The following is a 20,671-nucleotide window of genomic DNA, read 5'->3' as shown; positions in this document are numbered from 1 at the left end:
ATGAAAACATGGTCACAGACTTAACTCTGCTGAAAAAGAATTTTCTCCCTGCCCTCACATTATTGCCTTTTGCTCTTGCAATCTGTAATGTTTTTAGTCTCGAACAATGGTCACAAATGGATCATCTTTTATTTCACAAAATTCATAGAAGTAACTATAGGTTGTTATCCCCGAAAAAAAAAACTATAGCTTGTTATGACAAGCCGTCCTTAGAGCTTGATAATGTCATGGCACTTTAATTAGCAAGATCATCAAGTGGAGCTCGTTCCTGTAGAGACATTGGTAGTTAAGACTTGAAAATAGCCTATAAAGAGTATAGATGGACACATAAATGTATAATTATATATACTGTAAATGATAATATTATGGTTCAGCATTTTCATAAAAAAAGATAGTATGGTTCTACAACTTGAAACAATGCATATTGTCAGGGTTACGGATAAGGTATACCCTCTACCCTTGGATGTATGTTGTACACTGATATGGTACACCTGCGCGTATACGGATGTTTCCTGTACACGTTAAGGAAATTCATCACGTAACAGAAACGGAGTCCACGGATGGAAGGAGTCCTACTCAGACAAGGACTGGGTCGTTACTATATTGTGTGAGGTCTGATATCTCCAAGTTCTACTTGGAGATCAACTGACCTGCGGTATAAAAGGGACCCCCCGGGAGGACCTAAGGCATAGAATCTCACCGCCGACACATCCACCACAACTTATGAAGTCGGAGCCTACAGGAGCCAAGTCGCCGGGAGATCTAGTCGAACCAACTCGACTACGGTCTCGTCGGTATCATCGAGTTCTGATATTCCCTTTGTAATCTGTGGTTTCAACCATATAATCCCATACCAACTGGATTAGGCTATTACCTATCAAGGGGCCTGAACCAGTATAATCCCTGTTTTCTGTTTGCTTGATGTCGTACTACGTAGATCCTCGTACCAACATACCCCAATACCATCTATATCCGGTCTACGGGTATCCCCCGTCGACACATATAATGGTATTTGAGCAATGGCAAACCCCTGAAATATGTGTTTTGCATGTCATTCACCGATAAAAAAAGATGCCAAATTAGTGTTAAAAAAGACATATATTGATGATCGGCCGTATATATGTTACTTGCAAGTATATTAGTTCATCTGTCAACTACCTAAAAAATGCAATCAAACTTTTGGGATATGTACACACAAAAGAATCAAATAGCATGAATAGTAACAGCACATGGGCACCCTTTGTGGAGAGTGACTCGCTAGGCGAGCAGCATGCCCATAGATGAATTCAGGAATATAGTTCGACTCAAAATGTGATGGGAAATATGGAAAAAGGAATTTCTTAAATTGATAGCTGCTGACCTGATGTTCCAAGAGGAATTGGATAAAAATCAAAGCAGTTTGGTAAACATATAATTTAGTTCAGCAATTATATATAACTAAACATTATTATACAGCTAAACCATTCAATTGCTATGTCAATAATCAGTAGGAATTTTGATGATTAGTACCATTATAACCCCAAATCAACGGATCTACCCTTCAATTTTCCTCACTGAACAACCTCGAAATATGCAACTCGCTAGCTCAAAACAGTTTTATGCCAACCCAACTAACTTGGTGACTCCAGTCCCAACCAGCTCAAAATAGCACGGTAGCACTTGCATGAGAATAAACAGGGAATCTAGAAGGATCCAATACCTGAGTGAGATGATCCCAGGCAAACCCAATGGCCTTCACCTTGAAGAAGTGCACAAATCACAAGTTCCCAAGAATCTTGAAGAAGGTTTGGCGGAACGATGGACAAACTTGGACGACGCGGGCACAAAAGCACCACGGCGCCATCGGGGAAAGTCCCGGGCAAGGCTCTAGCGGAAAGGGGATGCGTGCGGCGAGGAGTCACGGCAGCGGTGCGCTAGTCTAGCGGTGCATCGTTGCAGATCCGTCGCGAGGAGGAGGGAGGATGCTTGCAGAGCGAGGAGACGACGGAGATTCGGGGGGCGGAGTCATCGTGGCGGGGATTTATGCAGCGGAGTCGGTGGAATCACTGATGAATAGCATACAACGAGGAAGATAGCGGACGGATGAGATTAGATGAGATAGTGGATACACAGATGAGATGACAGGGGATGATTTCACGTGTAAGATTGCTAGGGACAACTTCTTTTTATATTAGTATATAGACTAGAAAAATTGCCCGTGCATTGCAATGGGTGAAGGCTATTTTAATTTTATTATTATTGTACGGTTTAGTTAAGGTGAAATTAATTGTGAGAATTCGCTTGGATATATATTTTTTTAGAAAATCATGAGCTGCAATTAGGAGTCTGATCATCTCAAGTTAGCATGTAAGTTTTTTTTAAAGCGACTTCTTATACAACTGCTTCTGCATTTTCAAAAGGGAACGAACTTAAAACCCGACTCAAATACAGATTTGTATTTCCAAAAGCGAACGAATTTAAAAACCAACTCATACATAGATGATGTACCAAAGTACGGACAAAAACATCTTTAATTTTTATAATAGTTTCACTGTGAGAATTCGCTTGTATATATGTTTTTTAGAAAATCATGAGCTGCAATTATGAGTCAGATCATCTCAAGTTAGCATACAAGTTTTTTAAAACATATTTTTTATATGACTCCTTCTGTATTTCCAAACGCGAACGGATTTAAAACCTCACTCAAATACAAATCTGTATTTCTAAAAGCGAACGAACTTAAAAACCGACTCATACACGGATGATGTACCAATGTACCGGTAAAAACATCTTCAATTTTTATAATAGTAGAGATATGCTCAATTGGTTCAGTTTAGTAAGTCTGAATTTCACATGAATTTTATCTGAATTCTATTTGAGTATAATAGTAGAGCTTATGATGTTTTCCATGCATGAGTAAATGAGTAATATGAAAGTTCTGCTGAATTTGTTTCTGTAAACCTAAAGAAAGAAACAATATCGACAATCTTGTACACGGAGGATCAACGGGAAAAGGATACACAGCTCGTGGACCTCACGGTGCTGTACCAGAAAGCGATCCAAAAAATAATCACAGAAAAGGCCCGTCGAGAGATACAGGACTCGCATCCTAGAAACGAAAACGATTTTGCTATATCTCACTCGAAAGATTTTTTCTTATCTCTCACTCGATTTTCTCACTTAAATTTTTACAGTGCATTTTTTTAAGTTACATTGTAATTTATGAAACTTATATTGTAATTTTGTAAGTTACAGTGTAATTTTTAAATCTTCGCATGTAAGTTTTAAAATTTATATTGGATTTGGTTTTTTTCTTGAAGATATGATAATTTAGTGTCCATTATGGTGTTTCTTAGTTGTTTTTTTTGCCTTTTACTGTATCTATCAAATTTTAATTGTGTGATACGACCATTAAAAATTTTTCGGAAGATATACAGGTACTCCCGAACGAAAAAATTAAAAAAAAAACCGTTTCCGAAATCTTGTGGGAGGAGCGTTGCCATCAGCGTGCGCCGACACCGCCAGCAGCGGCGACCTCGTCATCGATCTCGCCTCACCAATCACCATGAGCAATTCAGCAGCGTGTGGCCGATTGGGCAGATAATAATTAAGCCTAGTAACCCCATTTGCCGCACCATTATTAGGAAGATAATAATGGCCCTTCCCTACCACCACTAGCGAGCGAGGGATGCTGCTATCAATGCCATCCTGGCTGTTACTGTGCGCGCTGCAACGCATCCTCTCCTCTCCTAGATCCCATCCGCATCTTCTTCCTCGTTTGACATTGCCCCTGTTGCTTGCTTCACGTCTCCTCTTCATGTGATCTGAGGCGCTCGCTTTCGGATTCTTGCTCTTCTCGGCGGCTCGCGTTGGGGGAGCGGTGGTGGGGAGGAGATGGGGTTTTTCCGCACTGTGCTGGGTTTCTTCGGGTTTGGGGTGGGAGTTACCATGGGGCTTGTGATTGGGTACTACCTCTTCATCTACTTCCAGCCCACCGACGTCAAGGTACGATTCGCCACCCTTCTTTTCGTTGGATGCCTCGTTGTGGTTTGGCATCGGGGTGAATTAGTGGAGCTGGAAGCGAGAAACGGGATGGTTTTCGAGGCTTCTCTGTACGAGATGATACAGTGATATGCATTCCTGAAAACTCATCGTTTAGTTCTTTCCTTTGGTTTGGGCTTGCTGTATAGGGTAGCTGGAGTTAGCTTGCTTTCATCGTATAACAGTAGGATTGTGTTCTAATGGGATCCTTCGAATTAGCCCTGCATCTCTACTGTGGATGTGAAGAATAATCATCTGATTGGATGTGATTTATGAGAAGACGAATTTGCAATCTACGAATTTTCGTTATGCATGAGGTGAATTTCAAGGGCTTTATTTTGTACCAAAGCAAATCAGATGTTCGTTGCTAGTACTCCTGAATTTCAAGGACTTTATTTTGAATTTCAAGGTCTCTGTAAATGGAGGTGGCGGCTTTGTTTCCCTTTTGTAGCGACCTCAAAAGGTCTCTCTAGTACTCTTGTTTTTTATTTGCTTTGTATGGAAGCAGGGGTTCCGCTTTTGGTCTAAAAAAAGAGCTGGTCAGGGTGCTCTACTTTTCTTCCTGTTTCAGATTGAATATTGTTCGTCCTTTGCAATGGGTCAGAGGAATTGACTTGACCAACAGAAAACACCTAAGTACAAAAATCACAGTAATTCCTTCCTCCAGTGGTTCCAGGACAACCTATTCTTGGAGTGGTTCCAGGACAACCTGAATATCTGTTTTATGCTTGCACGGGCAAATGACGGCCATATTGTATTTTTGGAATTTACTAATTTGCACCGTTGAAATTGAACTTCTGTTAGAACATATGGAATAAAAGTGGACAGCTTGTACATACTATCTGGTAGAATGCATAAATTTATTAGCATTCAATAGATTGGTTAGTCTCTTAGATGTTCTAACCATGACTTGGTATACTGGCTTGAGATTTGATCGATCTGTATCTTCTATCACTGTCATTGTGATTGCATGATTCAGCCTTATATTGCCATTACATAACATACCACTTGCTGTTTGAATGTCAATTGCACAGGACCCTGTAATCAGGCCACTTGTTGAACTTGATACAAAATCTCTAGAAAGCATGCTTCCTGAGGTTCCTCATTGGGTGAAGAATCCAGACTTTGACCGGGTATGCTTACTCTTTGGGTGAACGTGAAGCTTATATTTTGTCATGCCATCTTAAGTTTCTATTTTAATAGGCCTATAGTCTAACGTTACTGATTTTAACTTTTTGTTTATGAAGATTGATTGGCTTAACAAGTTTGTCGAAAACATTTGGCCTTATCTTGACAAGGTTGGCTCATACAAGCTAGTGCAATATTATTTGTCCAAGTTTTTATTTGGCACTGTTTTGTAAATATTGTCTTTTACAGGCAATATGTAAAACTGCAAAGGAAATCGCTAAGCCAATTATTGCTGAGAACACTGCCAAGTATAAGATTGATTCGGTTGAATTTGAGACATTAACATTAGGTTCATTACCACCAACATTTCAAGGTTAGTTCTACTCTTATATCTTAGTTGCAGACATTTTGGATCAATTTAATTACACAGAAGTACTTTTTAGCCAAAAGTTGCTACATCGTAAAAAGACTTTTCATGCTAAGAATGCCTAACTAATTTGATCAAGTAACCATGGAAGATTCAGATCCACGGCTAATTGAAACAACTATATTTATGAACTTTATGTGAAATATCACATTTTTGTTGAAGAGTCAGTTATGAAACTACATAGTCCTTTGTCAGAATAGAAAGAGTATGGCCCAAAGGGCCAGTTACACTTAGTTTATATTATTTTTAAAGTTACTTTATTGAATTTATAGCTTATGTGCCAAATGTGAGTATACCTAGCAACAGCAAGTTGTTTAGGTGTACATTCCAGTCTTACAACTCTGTTAGCAACCGAGACTTCCAATCTCAATTCCACTCAAATATGCAAGCATCCAGTGCAATAGCAACCAAACTCCAGTAAATAGAGGTGGAGAGGAGGATGAACTAAGGGAATTCAACTGGTGGAAGATGCCAGAAACTTCTGGAAGGAAGAGGAAGAAGGAAGGTAGGGAGGAAGAAGATCGACAAGGTGCCAACCGGCCACCAGGTCGCCGCCACCGTTCGCCATTCGCCGATTGCTCGATCGATCTCCCCCTAGAAGTGCATACTCTGTTGTTTTGTAGTTCCTCTCCTCTCGGGCTAGGCTTTGGAAGCGACGGAGCCAGCCCAGCCCACTTATGTTCCTAACAAACTCATGTTATTGGCCCTACTCTTGCTCAAGCACTCAGGCTTCTATCTGGATTTGGATTATCAATAATCACTAATAAAATGAAACCAAAAATAAAGTAACTGCCTAGCTTAACTTAGGCATCCAATCCAGGTAAACCTATTTGAAGTTTGAACACTCATTTCCGCGTCAATGAGAAACGTGCAGGATTATGGTGCCAATTAAGCACTTTTGTGATAAAGCTCTCTTCGACCTAGCTTAAAAAGAAAAAATGTATGTTAGCGGAGTTATAGCATACTAGCATATTGCCTGTGCGTTGCAACGGAATTTTAATCAAAGAAAATTATCATTAACATGTTATTAATATCTCTTAATTGTTGAACATATTTGTTAATCACATGTGGACCTTTTTAGTCCCGCATAAATCCTTTTTCCTTCCCACGAAAAGTAGAGAGTTGGTGGGAGTAGTTGAGATGTGGCCCCTCTAGCCCCACATATCATTTTCTTTTCTTAAAAAAGTTGGGAGTTGGTAGTTGGGGTGGTGGAAGAACCACCACCACCACTACTCCCTTTTATAAGGAGTATAGATAAGCCAAGTAGATCCACTTATCGAATATACCACCCAAAATGTTATGTATACTTTCGTTGGACACTTGACTTGTAAGTTTTTGAACATGCAATTCTTCAAATCTACAATGTGGCTTAAGGTTCTATGCTGAAATGGGCTTTTAGCTTCTCATATAAATCTATAGCAAGATATGTTATCCACTTGATCCTACCATCAGCTTATATAAATCTGCTTATATAATTGCCCCTAAGATTATGTTAGGCCAAATTGGGTGACAATGATTTTGTAAATCTGCCAGGTAGACTCTTAAGTTGTACATTGGTCGTGTGATGATAGGAGTGCAAATGACACAGAGATTCCTGACCAATTGACGCTTGTTTTGATTTATACCGACCTAATCACCTGGAAATGGTAAATAGTATAACCAGCCATATACGAAGCCTGAAATGGTTTCACTGTTCTACCAACCGTTGCTTCAGTGTACTGTATTCATCTGGAATTCTGCTAGCCCCAAATGACCAGGCCCAATTTATCCCAGAGTTGTCGACCATGAACTCATGTGCCAGACCCCAACGCGAAATGTCCCAACGCTTCCCATGTGAGCAATCTAAACAAACGGTGCTAGCCGGGTAATCATGACCTCCTGCTCTCCTCCCTCGGATCAGATGCAAACCAACAAGCCATCTGACAGTTCATTTACCATTGTGAAACAAAATTTACGATAAGTACTAAGCTCTGTATGAATATATGCCATTGTGTTGTAGTATCTATATGAACTTATCTCATTACTACTCGCTAAGTCAAGCGCATGAACATATGGTGCTACATATGAATTCAAGGTTTACTATCTGTACCAGCATGTTTCCACTATGATAGTTCCGCATTACCTGAAATACACAATAATTTCAGAGTACATAACTCTGCTCTGCATTACCTAATTCTACCTAATTCTAAATATTTCTCTTAAGCACCTAGATGATGTTATTGTGTCTGACTGATGTGTTTTTGTATATGATGAGATGATATCGCATTTCCGTAACTTTCCATATAGGGATGAAGGTCTACACCACAGATGAGCAAGAACTTATAATGGAACCTTCCATCAAGTGGGCTGGAAATCCGAATATCACTGTTGTTGTCAAAGCATTTGGGCTAAAAGCAACTGCACAGGTACAACCATTTAAGAGAAAGTGTGAAAATTAAAGGAAATATATATTTTTTTGATTCCGTCCTGATGGGATTAGGCTAATTTGCAGACTTATAATTCTATTCAAAAGTTATATTGATCCAGTATTATATGTCTAATATTGTAGGTTATTGATTTGCATGTTTTTGCTCTACCACGCATAACGTTGAAGCCCTTGGTGCCTAGCTTTCCTTGTTTTGCTAAAATAGTTGTTTCACTTATGGAGAAGGTAAACACTCAAGCATATATTCATTCTGGTAATTACTGATGGAATCGTCAATGCTTGTATTCTTCTTTGCAGCCACATGTTGATTTTGGTCTGAAACTCTTAGGAGCAGATCTCATGGCAATTCCAGGTCTCTATGTATTTGTTCAGGTAACATAGTTTCCATATCATCAAATATTTAGGATATACTGATATATCCCATAGGGTTATATTTCATTTATCTCAATTGCATTTCTGGTGTTCATGAATTATAGAATAATGAATGATTTGACGTATCCCTTATAAGAGAAAGATTAAGTAGAACATAAACTCCACTAAACCACTCGCAGTTTTCTGCTTAAGTGCCTATTCATCCGGTTTTCTTTGATTATTCCACTACTACATTTTAGCCTAAATTTTCACCTGTCTACTCTAACTTAATCTGTGGCGTTTTTTCTTCACAAATGTTGATGGTGACATGTCGGCAACTGTTGACTTTTCCCTACCTTGCAGGAGATTATCAAGACTCAGGTAGCAAACATGTACTTGTGGCCAAAAGTACTTGAGGTGCCAATCATGGATCCAGCAAAGTAATGCATGCTATAATCTATCTACTATTTTGCAAGGCATGTCCTTCTGGTTGCTAATTTGGTATCTTCTTTTTATAACATTGAATTGAAGAGCACAAAAGAAGCCTGTTGGAATTTTGCATGTTAACATCGTACGGGCTGTCAAACTCACCAAAAAGGATTTTCTGGGAAAATCGGATCCATATGTGAAGTTAAAGCTAACAGAGGAAAAACTCCCATCAAAGAAAACGTCAGTGAAGCGAAGCAACTTGAACCCTGAATGGAATGAAGATTTCAAATTAGTTGTCAAAGACCCAGAATCTCAGGCTCTTGAGCTTACTGTTTACGATTGGGAGCAGGTAATGGTTAATAATTTTAAATATCCTCCTGAGCTGTTTAATCCAGATGCTTTCAATCCTACATAAAATTTTCTTATCAGGTTGGGAAGCACGACAAGATTGGAATGAGTGTTATCCCATTGAAAGAGCTTATTCCTGATGAGGCAAAGTCACTTACACTTGACTTACACAAGACTATGGATGCTAATGACCCAGCAAATGACAAGTTCCGGGGGCAGCTCACTGTTGATGTAACATATAAGCCTTTCAAGGAAGGTGATTCTGATGTTGATACAAGTGATGAATCTGGCACCATTGAAAAAGCCCCTGATGGCACACCGGAAGGTGGTGGTTTGCTGGTAGTTATCGTTCATGAAGCACAAGACGTTGAAGGAAAGCACCACACTAATCCATATGTAAGAATTGTGTTTAGAGGTGAAGAAAGGAAGACCAAGGTATGAAAAACAGGTTTAAATGTGTAATAAACTTTCACCAATAACATTTACTGTAGGAAATTTTGAAATCAATGGGTAGTTTTAGTCACTACATTATAAAATATAATGTTTGATCTTGTAATACTGTTTATGCAGCATATTAAGAAGAATCGTGATCCACGTTGGGAGCAAGAATTTCAGTTTGTCTGCGAGGAACCACCCATAAATGATAAAATGCAAATTGAAGTCATTAGCAGACCACCAAGCATCGGTATACATTCCAAGGTATCATTTCTGTGATCTGATTATCTCTATTTGTGTTGTGACATCAACTTTTAGTGTTTAAAGATTAATGGAGATTTGTACTTCCTAGTTGTGTAATCCTATTGAGAAAAACAGCTAAGCTATAACTAGTGAACACTATTGCTAGGCACACCAGTTCCCACTGCAGGACAGCAGCTGGTCAGGGAAAATAAAGTTCTATCTGACAATTCTAGCTGCAATTCTAATAACCAGTACGGGGAGAACCACTGGAAACTTGTTGATAACTGCAAAAGCAGTTTTCAGCATCTCATTTCGTTATTTTTTATATGAAGTTATTACTAAATTCAGCCTCCAAGTTTGAAGTTGTTTTTAGTAGAACATTTTTTTTTGCGGGGAAATAGAACAGATTATTAACATTAAGAGCCACAAGAAATATTTGAATATGCTAATTTAAGGAACAAATTTTCTGTCGTGGGAATGTATTTAAAATCACGGGATACATTCACTACTTTGCAGGGCATTTACCCCCCGTCCCAGAAAAAAAAACCGACTTTTAGTTACGAACCTGACATAAGCTATGTTTAGATTCGTAGCTAGAAGTTGTTTTGATTTTTTTTTTTGTTTTTTTTTGTTTTTTTTTTTTACGGAGGGAGAACTTCGTAGGAGTTTGTTTACAGTTGCCCCTGGGGGGGCCTAGAGTGCTAGTTAGCGCTTCTGATATTTACTCTTGATCCTAAGTATTCATCCAGAATAATCTTGGCCATTCGTAGTTTACATGCTGCAATAAAGGGCCTCATCTTTTCACTTATGCTTATGCTTATCAGTCAAAATTTGAATTTTCAACCTTACATTTGGAGCTGATTGAGTTTTTTTCATCGAAGTTTATTTTTCAGCCTTTGCTTTTAGATCGCTAAGAACACGTATATAAAAGTTTTATTCACAAATTATGTTTTGTTTACAAATATGCCGTCGATGGCTCCGAAAAAGAACTAAAGAAAGAACCACTACTAACACAACAATGTAGCATTTGAATCTAGGTGTGTTCAATCCCTATGCTGTTGTCATGCCTTGCCCTTCATTTCTTGTTAAAAAAATTCCAAACTAAATTTTCTGGTTAAAATATCAGTTTGGCTTGATTTGTTTCCCGGAGAGATAGTTTTTTTAAAAAAGTTTGTATTGTGAAAGTTCATATCCAATTGAAAGTTTTGAAATTTAGAGAATGTACTATAGCAGATATCTCCTTTAAAGCTTAAAATCTTGATAGTCACTGATTTAGTGCTTTATATTCACGTTCTTCTATTGATCCTTCTGGCCTTCTGTGCTGTTTCTTTTTAGGAAAATCTTGGCTATGTTGTCATAAGTCTTGCAGATGTTATAAACAATAAGAGGATCAATGAGAAATATCATCTAATTGACTCGAAAAATGGCCGCATCCAGTTGGAATTGCAGTGGAGAACATCTTAGAACTCACGGGCTGAAATCTTGTAAAGTTTCTTGTTTAGAATGCTTTCTACACTTGTATGTATCATTTGGCAGACATATCTTACCTTCTGAATTATTCCACTTTTAAAACTATGCTTTTCATTGTTTCCCCCAGATTCTCACTGGTTGGTATATATGATTATGAACAGAAACCAGGAAGCCTGAACTAATTATGGAATTGGTATTCTGTATGAGAATCGATGAATTTGTGTTATTTGTACTACAGCATAACACCGAGTTTTAACGGTGCTTGTCAGTGCCTATTAGAAATTGTAGGCTACTAGATATACCATTTGTGCACTACTGTTGCGTTTGTACTTTTCAAATAGTTACAATATAGCTTTAATTATTTTTAGAAAGCTAAAAATCAACAGTGATGTTATATTTTTGGGAAAACAGCTTATAGGGATCAATATTTTATTAACCACCAGTTTTCGAATATAAACCATGCTAGTTTTGTAAACTTTTTTACGACAAGCCTGCTTTTATTTTTGCATATTTGAGTATTTATTCGCAACTATTCTGTCTATCATATTTGGGGTGCTCACTTCTTATTGCCATTGATTGCTTTTAAATTTATAGGCGAAACGGCTTATTAACAACTTGAAAAATATTTTATGAATAAAAAACTTCTATGCAAGTGTCCATAGAAATTTAAATGTTAAAATAAACTTCAACAAAAAAAAAACCTAGAATAAACTAAGTTTTAAAATTCAAATTTTCACTTATAGCTAATGACTAAATGAATGTGTAAATATCTGATGAAAATAGCATATAATGACAAAATAGAGGAGTCATAATTATATACGTTTCAATGCTGTTTAGTTATTCCCTATTGTTACTTGTAAAAGGAATATAACCTAGCACTCCATCATATACACTATGTTGTATGAAACCTTAGAAACCCTACTTTTTTTAATGGTATTATTAATTCTCAGTCACCTGAAATTTCTATACATATAGTCACTTGATATTGAACAGTATTTGGTGAAGAGTTATAGTGGAAATGAGTATGCAATTTTGGATAGATCTCTGTTATCAAATGGATGTCATTTTATAATGGGTGCAGATAAACCTTGAAATTTAATCAAATCTGTCGGTATGCTTCATTATTAGACAACTTTTAACTGTCGATTCATATATAACTGGTGGTCATCACTGCCCTTTTTTAGACAATGGATCTCTCGCAACGAAACAAATATCATTACCGATTTTAGTTAGTTACAAACCGGTAGTGATAATCATTTTGAGAAAATAAAATAAAATGTACAAATACAATTGCTACGAATATGTCGATTTTAGATTGATCCGACAACAGAAAGCAGGAACACAATCTGTGATTTCATCGGCTGATCAACAACAGAACAAATCGCAACGATATACAGAACAATGTTAACAAACTTTGCATCGTGTGATCAACAAGAACAGAATAAATATTGTGCTTTCCAAAAATCAACAAGTTCAGCTTCTAAAAACAAGTCAACATGCCTAGCCTCTAAAAGTTGATCTGTGTTCCTCCTAAAACCGTAGTTAAAAAAGGTTTGACTTCTTCCAAACTTTCACGAGCTCTTGCAATTGGTACACTGGCTCAGTGGCTGGACTGAGTTTGGTCTTAGACAACAAAACATTTATTTAGAGCATCTGCAATGGAATTACTATCTCAATCTTCAAGTCAAAATTTGACAATCCGGGGGGAGGCTCCAACAGACTTACAAACCAGATGCCAGGCCATCTTGGCTTTGGCCAGCCAAAACCAGCTTGCTAACCATGGGGCCACCATTTTCATCGTCAGGGCCACCCATTACTTAAAAAAACAATTTTTGCTAGCAGCCAAAATAGGTTTTCGCTGGCGGCCAACTGTACCGCCAGCTATCAAAGGCCAATGAAAATAATGCATCATTTGTGCTGATGGGTAGCCGACCGCTAGTAAAAATCGATTTTCGCTGGTGGCCACGCTAAGACGTCCGCTATTGGTGGCAAAATTAAGTGGACCGCCAGCGAAAATAGACTTCTGCAGGCGGCAAGATTATGCCTACCGCCACTAAAAATGATTTTCCAGGAAAAAAAATAAATCCCCAAAATCCCTTTCTACCATCTCATCCAGGAAGTTACCAAAAAAAATTGAAAATGGATATGAACATCATTCAAGCATCAATCCAAATACAAAGCATCACAAATATCAACATTGGCATCATCAGCAGAACAGATTAACAATACATCATCATCACAAATATACACCGCCGCCTGCGCTAGCCACCTTAATGCCGCCATCCCTCCTCTTTGCTGCCGCTGCCGGTGGGGAGGGGGGAGGAGGTGCCGGATCCGCTCCCGCCCTCTCCCCCGTGCCGCTGAGCCGAGAGTTGACGCTGAGAGCCACCGCCCCCGCCGCCCGCATCCCCGCGCCGCTCCCGAGGCCTGGCGGCGGCGGATCCACCTCCCAAGGTCCGTCGATGCTGGATTTGCCTCTCTCGAGCACCGCTGCCGCATGCGCAAGCCGCCATCCCTCCTCTATGCCGTCGTCGCCAGAGGGAAGGAGGAGGAGGTGCCGGATCCACTCCCCGCCGCCCCTTTCCCTGCGTCGTTGACGCTGAGAGCTGGCGCCGCCGCCGCTGCCCCTGTCAGGGTTACGGATAAGGCATACCCTCTATCCTGCGACTTATGGAATATACCGATAAGGTATACCTTCGCGTATACGGTTGGTTCTCGTATATGCTGTTAGGAATTCGCCTCAAATTATGGAAAATATCCCTACGAGTTAAGGAATTGCTAAAGTCCTACTCGGAAATGGTAAAGTCTTTAGTATATCGTGTCGGTTTACATATCTCCAAGTCTTGCTTGGGGGTGAAGGTATTCCACGGTATAAAAGGGACCCCTAGGGAGGGGCAAAAGGCATCGCATCTCATCGCCAACACACCCACCAAAGTTTACGAAGCCGGAGTCCACGGAGCCAACTCGCCGGGAGATCTCGTCAAATCCCTCAACTATGATCTTGCCGGTATCGCCTGTTTCAGTTACTCTCTTTGTAACCTGTTCTCATCATCATCAATCCCATATAAACTGGACTAGGGCTATTACCTGATAAGGGGCCTGAACTAGTATAATCCTTGTCTTTTGTTTGTTTTGATGTCGTATTACGTAGACCCCTGCTCCAACGTACCCAATACTCTATTCATCCAGTCCGTGAGTATTACTCGTCGACAGCCCCCTTCCCCGTGCTGCTCCCGAGGAATGGCGACGGCGGATCCGCCCTCTCGAGGCCTGCCGGCGCCGGAGCCGCCCTCCTGAGGCCCTCTCCGTTGGCCGATGCGGCGGTGGTGGAGTGGCGACAGCAACCGTAGAAGGCAGGGAGAAGGAGAGATGCGAGGGAGAAGAGAGAGAGGCAGAGAGACCAAGGGAGAAGGGAAAGAGGCGGAGAGAGGGCGAGTTTGGTGGACGGTGGGGGCGCGCGGTGGATTTTATTCGCCTCTTTTTTTTTTGTCACGGTCCTCTTTACCTACCATTCGCTGGCTGACAATTAAGAGGTCTGCCTCAAAAAAATAGAGTTTTTTTATGGCGGACATCTTAGCGTGGCTGCCAACAAAAATTGGTTTTTGCTGGCGGTTTGTAGCCCCCACCGCTCGTTACGCTTTTGCTGGCGGTTTTAGTGTATGGTTGTTTTCGCATCAACAACAGTCGCAAGCAAAAATTATAGGGTGACGCCATGGAAAATCATTTTTGTATTAGTGACCGTCCATCATGACTCTCTAACAATGAATAAAAATGAATAAAAATAATGTGTAAGATAGCTAGACAACATAAGATTACTTATGTTAACATGATTCATGATAATTTAAATTTAAATAGTATATAGAATGATAATTCAAATGTAAAGGTAAGGTGATATGACTTTATAAAAGTAGAAAAATATTGAGATAGTTTGGACCATAGATTAATCATCTAAAGGCTAAAAATAATTGAGGTGATATGAATTAATGAGAAGAAAGGTAGAGAGATAATTTGAACCATAGATTAATCATTTAAGCACTAAAAATAATTGATGTGATATGACTTAATAAGAAAAGAGAGAAATATCATAAAAAAAATAATGAAGATATATATTGAAATATTATGTGAATTATGTGGGATCATGATTTAACATGCTTGCATTTTAAAAGCTCTAAAATTTAATAAATTATAAAATTATAGATATTATAGCATGTTTACATGATATTTAAATTTAATGATTATTAGTGGATGATGATGTGGCTTCTTTGCATATTAAGCTTTAGGAGTTAGTGGGTTATAACTTTATAGTAAGACAGGATAAGTGAAAGTGAAGTTCGTAAGTTGCATCAAAACCCTAGTGGTGTAAACCCACTCAGAGTGCTATCATTTTCACAAGGCATTCGATATAGCTTTTGATGAACCATTTCAAGTTTTCTCTGAAAGGCGATGAAACAGAAGATTTGCTTCACACCATCTAAGAAAGGGATAGGCAGAAAGGTGATTGATAAAGGATAACTAGGGAGTAGATCATACCATATATCACACTGGCAGATATATCCAATGAAAGAGTCACATCAAGGTTGGGGTATATGAAAGGATAAGGTGCATTCCGATAATTGAGACCCACAGAGAAGAGCAGACATTAATTTGTATGTTAAGATATTGAACCCGAGTTGTATCCATTTCAAGCTATGTTAAGTGTCTACTCCAAAGTAATCTACATGCGACAATATAGAGGAACTCCTTGCTACAGATCCAATGGTGAAGCATCAGGCCGACAAGATAAACAGATCACAACAACCACAAGCCAGTTGGCGGTAATCTTTAAGACAGGTGGTAAATATGCCAGACTAAATCAGCAAGAATAGTTATTCCCTTGAGGAGTATTTGTTTCCAAGATACATAGAACCTTCATCTTCAACATCAACTAATCTAAAAATATACCACATCACAAGGCCAGGAAACATTGAAATATAAGAAAGCCAATGCGAAGCTACAATAAGATCACATCGACATCAAGACATAAGAAAATATTGTTTTCAGTTAAAGATGTATGTACCAAAGTTAACAACCTCATAATGAAAGCGGCGTCTCTAAGTACCGGCAACTCAGATATAAGCTTAGCTTGGATAGATCAAGAAGACGTCAGAACTTTTCCAAAATTGTGAAGTCAACTTGGTGCTAGAGAAATGCCATGAAGAAAAATCTCACCAATCAAACAGTTCTCTTGGAAGATTTTATCAGATTGGTCAGATGAAAGGGAAAGCTACATAAGAAGTGAAGATGACACCCACACCTACCTTCTTGCTAGCACTTTCGAATCTCGGTGGTGAGATTCTTGTAAGGGATTGGATTTGCAACGTCCTGATAAAATCATATAATCACTTTCTAAAGGGAATAATATAAATAATTAAAAGCTTAAAAGAAATCTCAAACACTAAAATACAGGGAAGAAAAAAAATCGAATGTGGCTTGGATTATTTTTCTTAAATTTTTCATGCTCTAAATTGGTCCCTCGAGCACCCTAAATAGTATTAAAGCAACAAAAACCAATTTCAGAGATTATTAAAATAAAACAACCTACAAATAATCCTCTCCCTCTCTTTGGGCTAAATCTGGCCCGAAATCCTGTCGGGTCCCAAAACTAATGATTCGGTAACCGACATGTTTTAACTGTATCAATTCCTGGATTAGTAGATTGATACAGGTTCAACAATCTGGATCTTCATTGCATACATTTGAGCAAGGCTCCCAAGGAGATTTCCTTACATAAAATAATTGTAAAATCAAAGGTGTTTTTGATTATTATTCTGTGATGAACAATTGGGCATTGGAGACTATTGGTTTTGTTATTTGGAATTTATTCACGAAGTGGTTTTGGAGATGATTGGATTCACAGGTGATCGTAGGATTCTATCATTTTATGTGACCGGTCAGACCGAGTTGTGTATGCCAGTCAGACCGGCGGTGATCGAGCGGTCAGACCGGCCAGCCCACGGTCTGACCGGCCGACGCTGTGTCGGTTTCGGTTTCAGGTTGTTTGTTTGGATATCCGTGATTATTTCATGATTATGATTTCTAGATGGATCCTATACGTATGTAATACTGTTGTTTGCTACTAATGAGTCAAGTTGGAGATAGCTTGGTCTCAGAATATGGTTTCTTTGTTTATTTCATGTGTAGGTGACTCGATGTCTCGGGAGAGTATTTGCGGTGATGGACCGGGAGTCGGCTTGGGGATAAGATGACGTCCGTGGTGGTCAGAGATCATGCGGGATACTTAGGCTAGAGTTGATGCACGTGGTTGATGGACATTCCATATGGCATACGATGGAGGTATTGTGTGCGTATGGGATGCGGAGTCGAATTTGGAAGGAGTCCAAATTTGGTACGATTGGTTATGTAAAGTTTCTTTCTTGTACTAGAGGGTTTCCTAAGGTGTTTAGGACTCTTAGTATGAGTTTGGTTCGTGGCTTTAGGCTGCGTACCTCGGGTATAAATAGAGGGGGACCGTGAGGCTTCCCGGTATCGCTTTAGAGAGCAATTGAATTGAGTTTTGAGTTAGGGTTTCGAGTTTAGTCGAAATTTTTGTAAGGAGTACTGTTGGTGCACTTTGTAAACACATAGAGAATCAATAAAGTCGTCATCTACTTTAAGAGTTCTTCGATTTGTGTTTCACCGGGTTTCGGCGGTCTAACCGGCAACTCACCGGCGGTCAGACCGGCAGCATATGGGCGGTCAGACCGGCGGCGGCGACAAGCGCAGCAGGCGACTTCGGCGGTCAGACCGGAGATTCAACACCGGTCAGACCACGCGGCATCCACTCGGTCAGACCTGCAGATCAATCTCGGTCAGACCGACTTCCGTCGATTTCGAGGGTAACTTTTATTTCCGCTAAAAGTTTTCGGTTTTTGGGTATACCAACCATTCACCCCTCCTTTGGTTGGCTTAGTTCTTGTGATTCGATCCTACAAGTGGTATTAGAGCCTTATTTTCTTCTTTGGATTTTTATCGATCTAGAGTTTTTGCCATGGCTACTCCTGCTAGGTTTTCAACTAAGCCTCATGTTTTCGATGGAATGGATTTTTCTCATTGGTGTAGTAGGACGCAATCTTATATTATGGCTGAAGATTATGATATTTGGAGAAAAGTTTCTCATCCTTATGTGATTCCTGAAGAGATTAATACTGCTGCTTTAAAAAATGAATTTGAACAAAATTGCAAAGCTCGCAATATTCTTTTGAGTGGGATTTCTTGTTCGGATTATGATCGTGTTGCTCATCTTCGAACTGCTCATGAGATTTGGAATGCTTTGAGTAATTTTCATCAAGGAACTAATAACATTAAAGAACTTCGTCGAGACCTTTTCAAAAAGGAGTACATTAAATTTGAGATGAAACCTGGAGAAGCTTTGGATGACTATCTTTCTAGGTTTAATAAAATTTTGAGTGATCTTAGATCTGTTGATTCTTCTTATAATGCTAATTATCCACAATCTGAGATTTCTCATCACTTTTTGAATGGTCTTGACATGTCTATTTGGGAGATGAAAGCTACATCTATTCAGGAGTCTGTTAACATGTCTACTTTGAGTTTGGATTCGCTTTACACTAAATTGAAAACACATGAGATGAATGTTCTTTCTCGAAAAGTTGATTTTAAGTCGAGTGCTTTGGTTTCTTCCTCTTCTTCTTTGGATGTTGATGCTTCTTCATCTAAGTCTTCTTTTCTTGCTGTTTTTAATGCCACATCCGATGATCAACTCGAACAAATCGAGGAGGAGGATTTGGCTTTGGTTGCTAACAGAATTGCTCGAGCTATGAATAATGCCAGGAACAGGAAAAGAGGTGGTCCAAATCGTTGCTTTGAATGTGGTTCAATTGATCGTCTTCGTTCGCATTGTCCTAAGCTTGGGAGAGGCAAAAGAGAAGACAAAGATGGTGAGAAGACCAACAACAACAACAAGCTGAAGGGTTCATCCCAAGGGAGGAAGCTGGACAATCTCAGGAAGCCTTTTCAACAAGTTTGCGCCGCCTTCGAGCCACTAAGTGATGTAGATGGTGAAAGTGGAGATGATGATAAGGGAAAGAACATCTCCGATGTTTGCTTCATGGCGCGTGGTGAATCTGACACAGAGTATGAAGATAATGAGGTAAGTGCTTTTGAGGAAGCCATTAATATTTTGAGTGAAAAAAATAAGAAGTGTGAGAAGATGTATAGAAAACAGGAATTTATCATTGAATCTCTTAAATCTGAAATTGCTAGATTAAAATCTCTTATTCCTAATGATGATGATTGCTCAAATTGTGAGGTTTTAATGAATGAGATTTCAAAAATTAGAGATGTTAATGCTACACATGATTTGAAAAATAGATCTTCTCTTGCTTTTAGTTTTGCTTTGCACACACGCACTTTGGATGAGTTTTTTTTAACTAAAAAGTTGTTGCAAAAATATCAAATTGCTTTTCATGCTAGTTTGATGTTTAACATGAATTCTGCTAAAAAGTTAAAACAACCTCTTGATGTTTTGGATTGCTCAACATGTAATTTGAATAAGTTGAAATTGAAAGATGCTTTCGGTCGTGTTGAGTATATGGAAGATGTTGTGAAAAACAATGAAGCGCTTTCTTGCCCCAAATGTCGTAAAAGCAAAGGTGTCATGGTAGATTATGAAAATTGTGCTAATTTGGAAAAAGTGGTTTCTTATTTGAAAAATTCTTTGCTAAGATTTTCTGATGGTAAAAAGAACCTCAACATGATTTTGGATCAATCAAAGGTTAGCACACATAACCGTGGTTTAGATTTTAATCCTTATGCTCATAATTCTAGACATCCTCCTGTTATGTTAGGTGCTGGTGCTAGAAGTGGTGAGATTTTGGTTAAACCTGATACTAACAAAACTGTGTTTAAATCGGCTGGTATCATGTCTACCTTGAATGCATCTTCTTCAAAATCCAATGTCGTGCATGCAAAATATCCTGTTGTTGCTTCTATTGCTAAATCTTCTAATGCTACCAATGTGTCTAATCATCATGAAAAATATACTTGTTCTTTTTGTGGCAAAGATGGACATATTGTTGGTTTTTGTTTCAGATTAGCTCATAAACAGAAAAAGGAGAGAGAGATTGCTTTTGCAAAATCAAAGTGGATATATGCCTATTGGATCTTCTGGTCATGTGTCTCAGTACTGGATTCCTAAATTTTTATTATCTTCTAACCCCAGTACTGAGGCTTCGACTTCTGCTTGTGTGTAGGCTTTGGTGGCAAGGAAGGAGAACGTGTGGATCGTGGATTCCGGTTGTTCGCGGCACATGACCGGTGATAAAAATTGGTTCTCCTCTCTCAAAAAGGCATCCAAGACTGAATCGATTAGCTTTGGTGATGCTTCTACAAGTGTC

The 20,671-nt window shown here is 39.0% G+C and overlaps 1 protein-coding gene across 1 annotated transcript; it reads left to right on the top strand.

Moving 5' to 3' along the window:
* The first annotated feature begins 3,658 nt into the window (after window positions 1-3,658).
* On the top strand, window positions 3,659-11,511 carry LOC4329259 (synaptotagmin-2). The gene is made up of 12 exons (XM_015772093.3): window positions 3,659-3,984; window positions 5,055-5,153; window positions 5,268-5,318; window positions 5,398-5,521; window positions 7,862-7,980; window positions 8,124-8,225; window positions 8,298-8,372; window positions 8,715-8,791; window positions 8,883-9,129; window positions 9,210-9,563; window positions 9,699-9,827; window positions 11,142-11,511. Exons 1-12 carry the CDS (start codon window positions 3,874-3,876, stop codon window positions 11,268-11,270), a joined length of 1,617 nt encoding a protein of 538 aa, XP_015627579.1. The 5' UTR covers window positions 3,659-3,873; the 3' UTR covers window positions 11,271-11,511.
* Window positions 11,512-20,671: the final 9,160 nt, after the last annotated feature.

This window comes from Oryza sativa, chromosome 2 (assembly GCF_034140825.1).
Source record: "Oryza sativa Japonica Group chromosome 2, ASM3414082v1".
Lineage (NCBI taxonomy): Eukaryota > Viridiplantae > Streptophyta > Magnoliopsida > Poales > Poaceae > Oryza > Oryza sativa.
The sequence above is the reverse complement of the archived record's forward strand: the minus strand, read 5'-3'. Positions and strand labels throughout refer to the sequence as shown.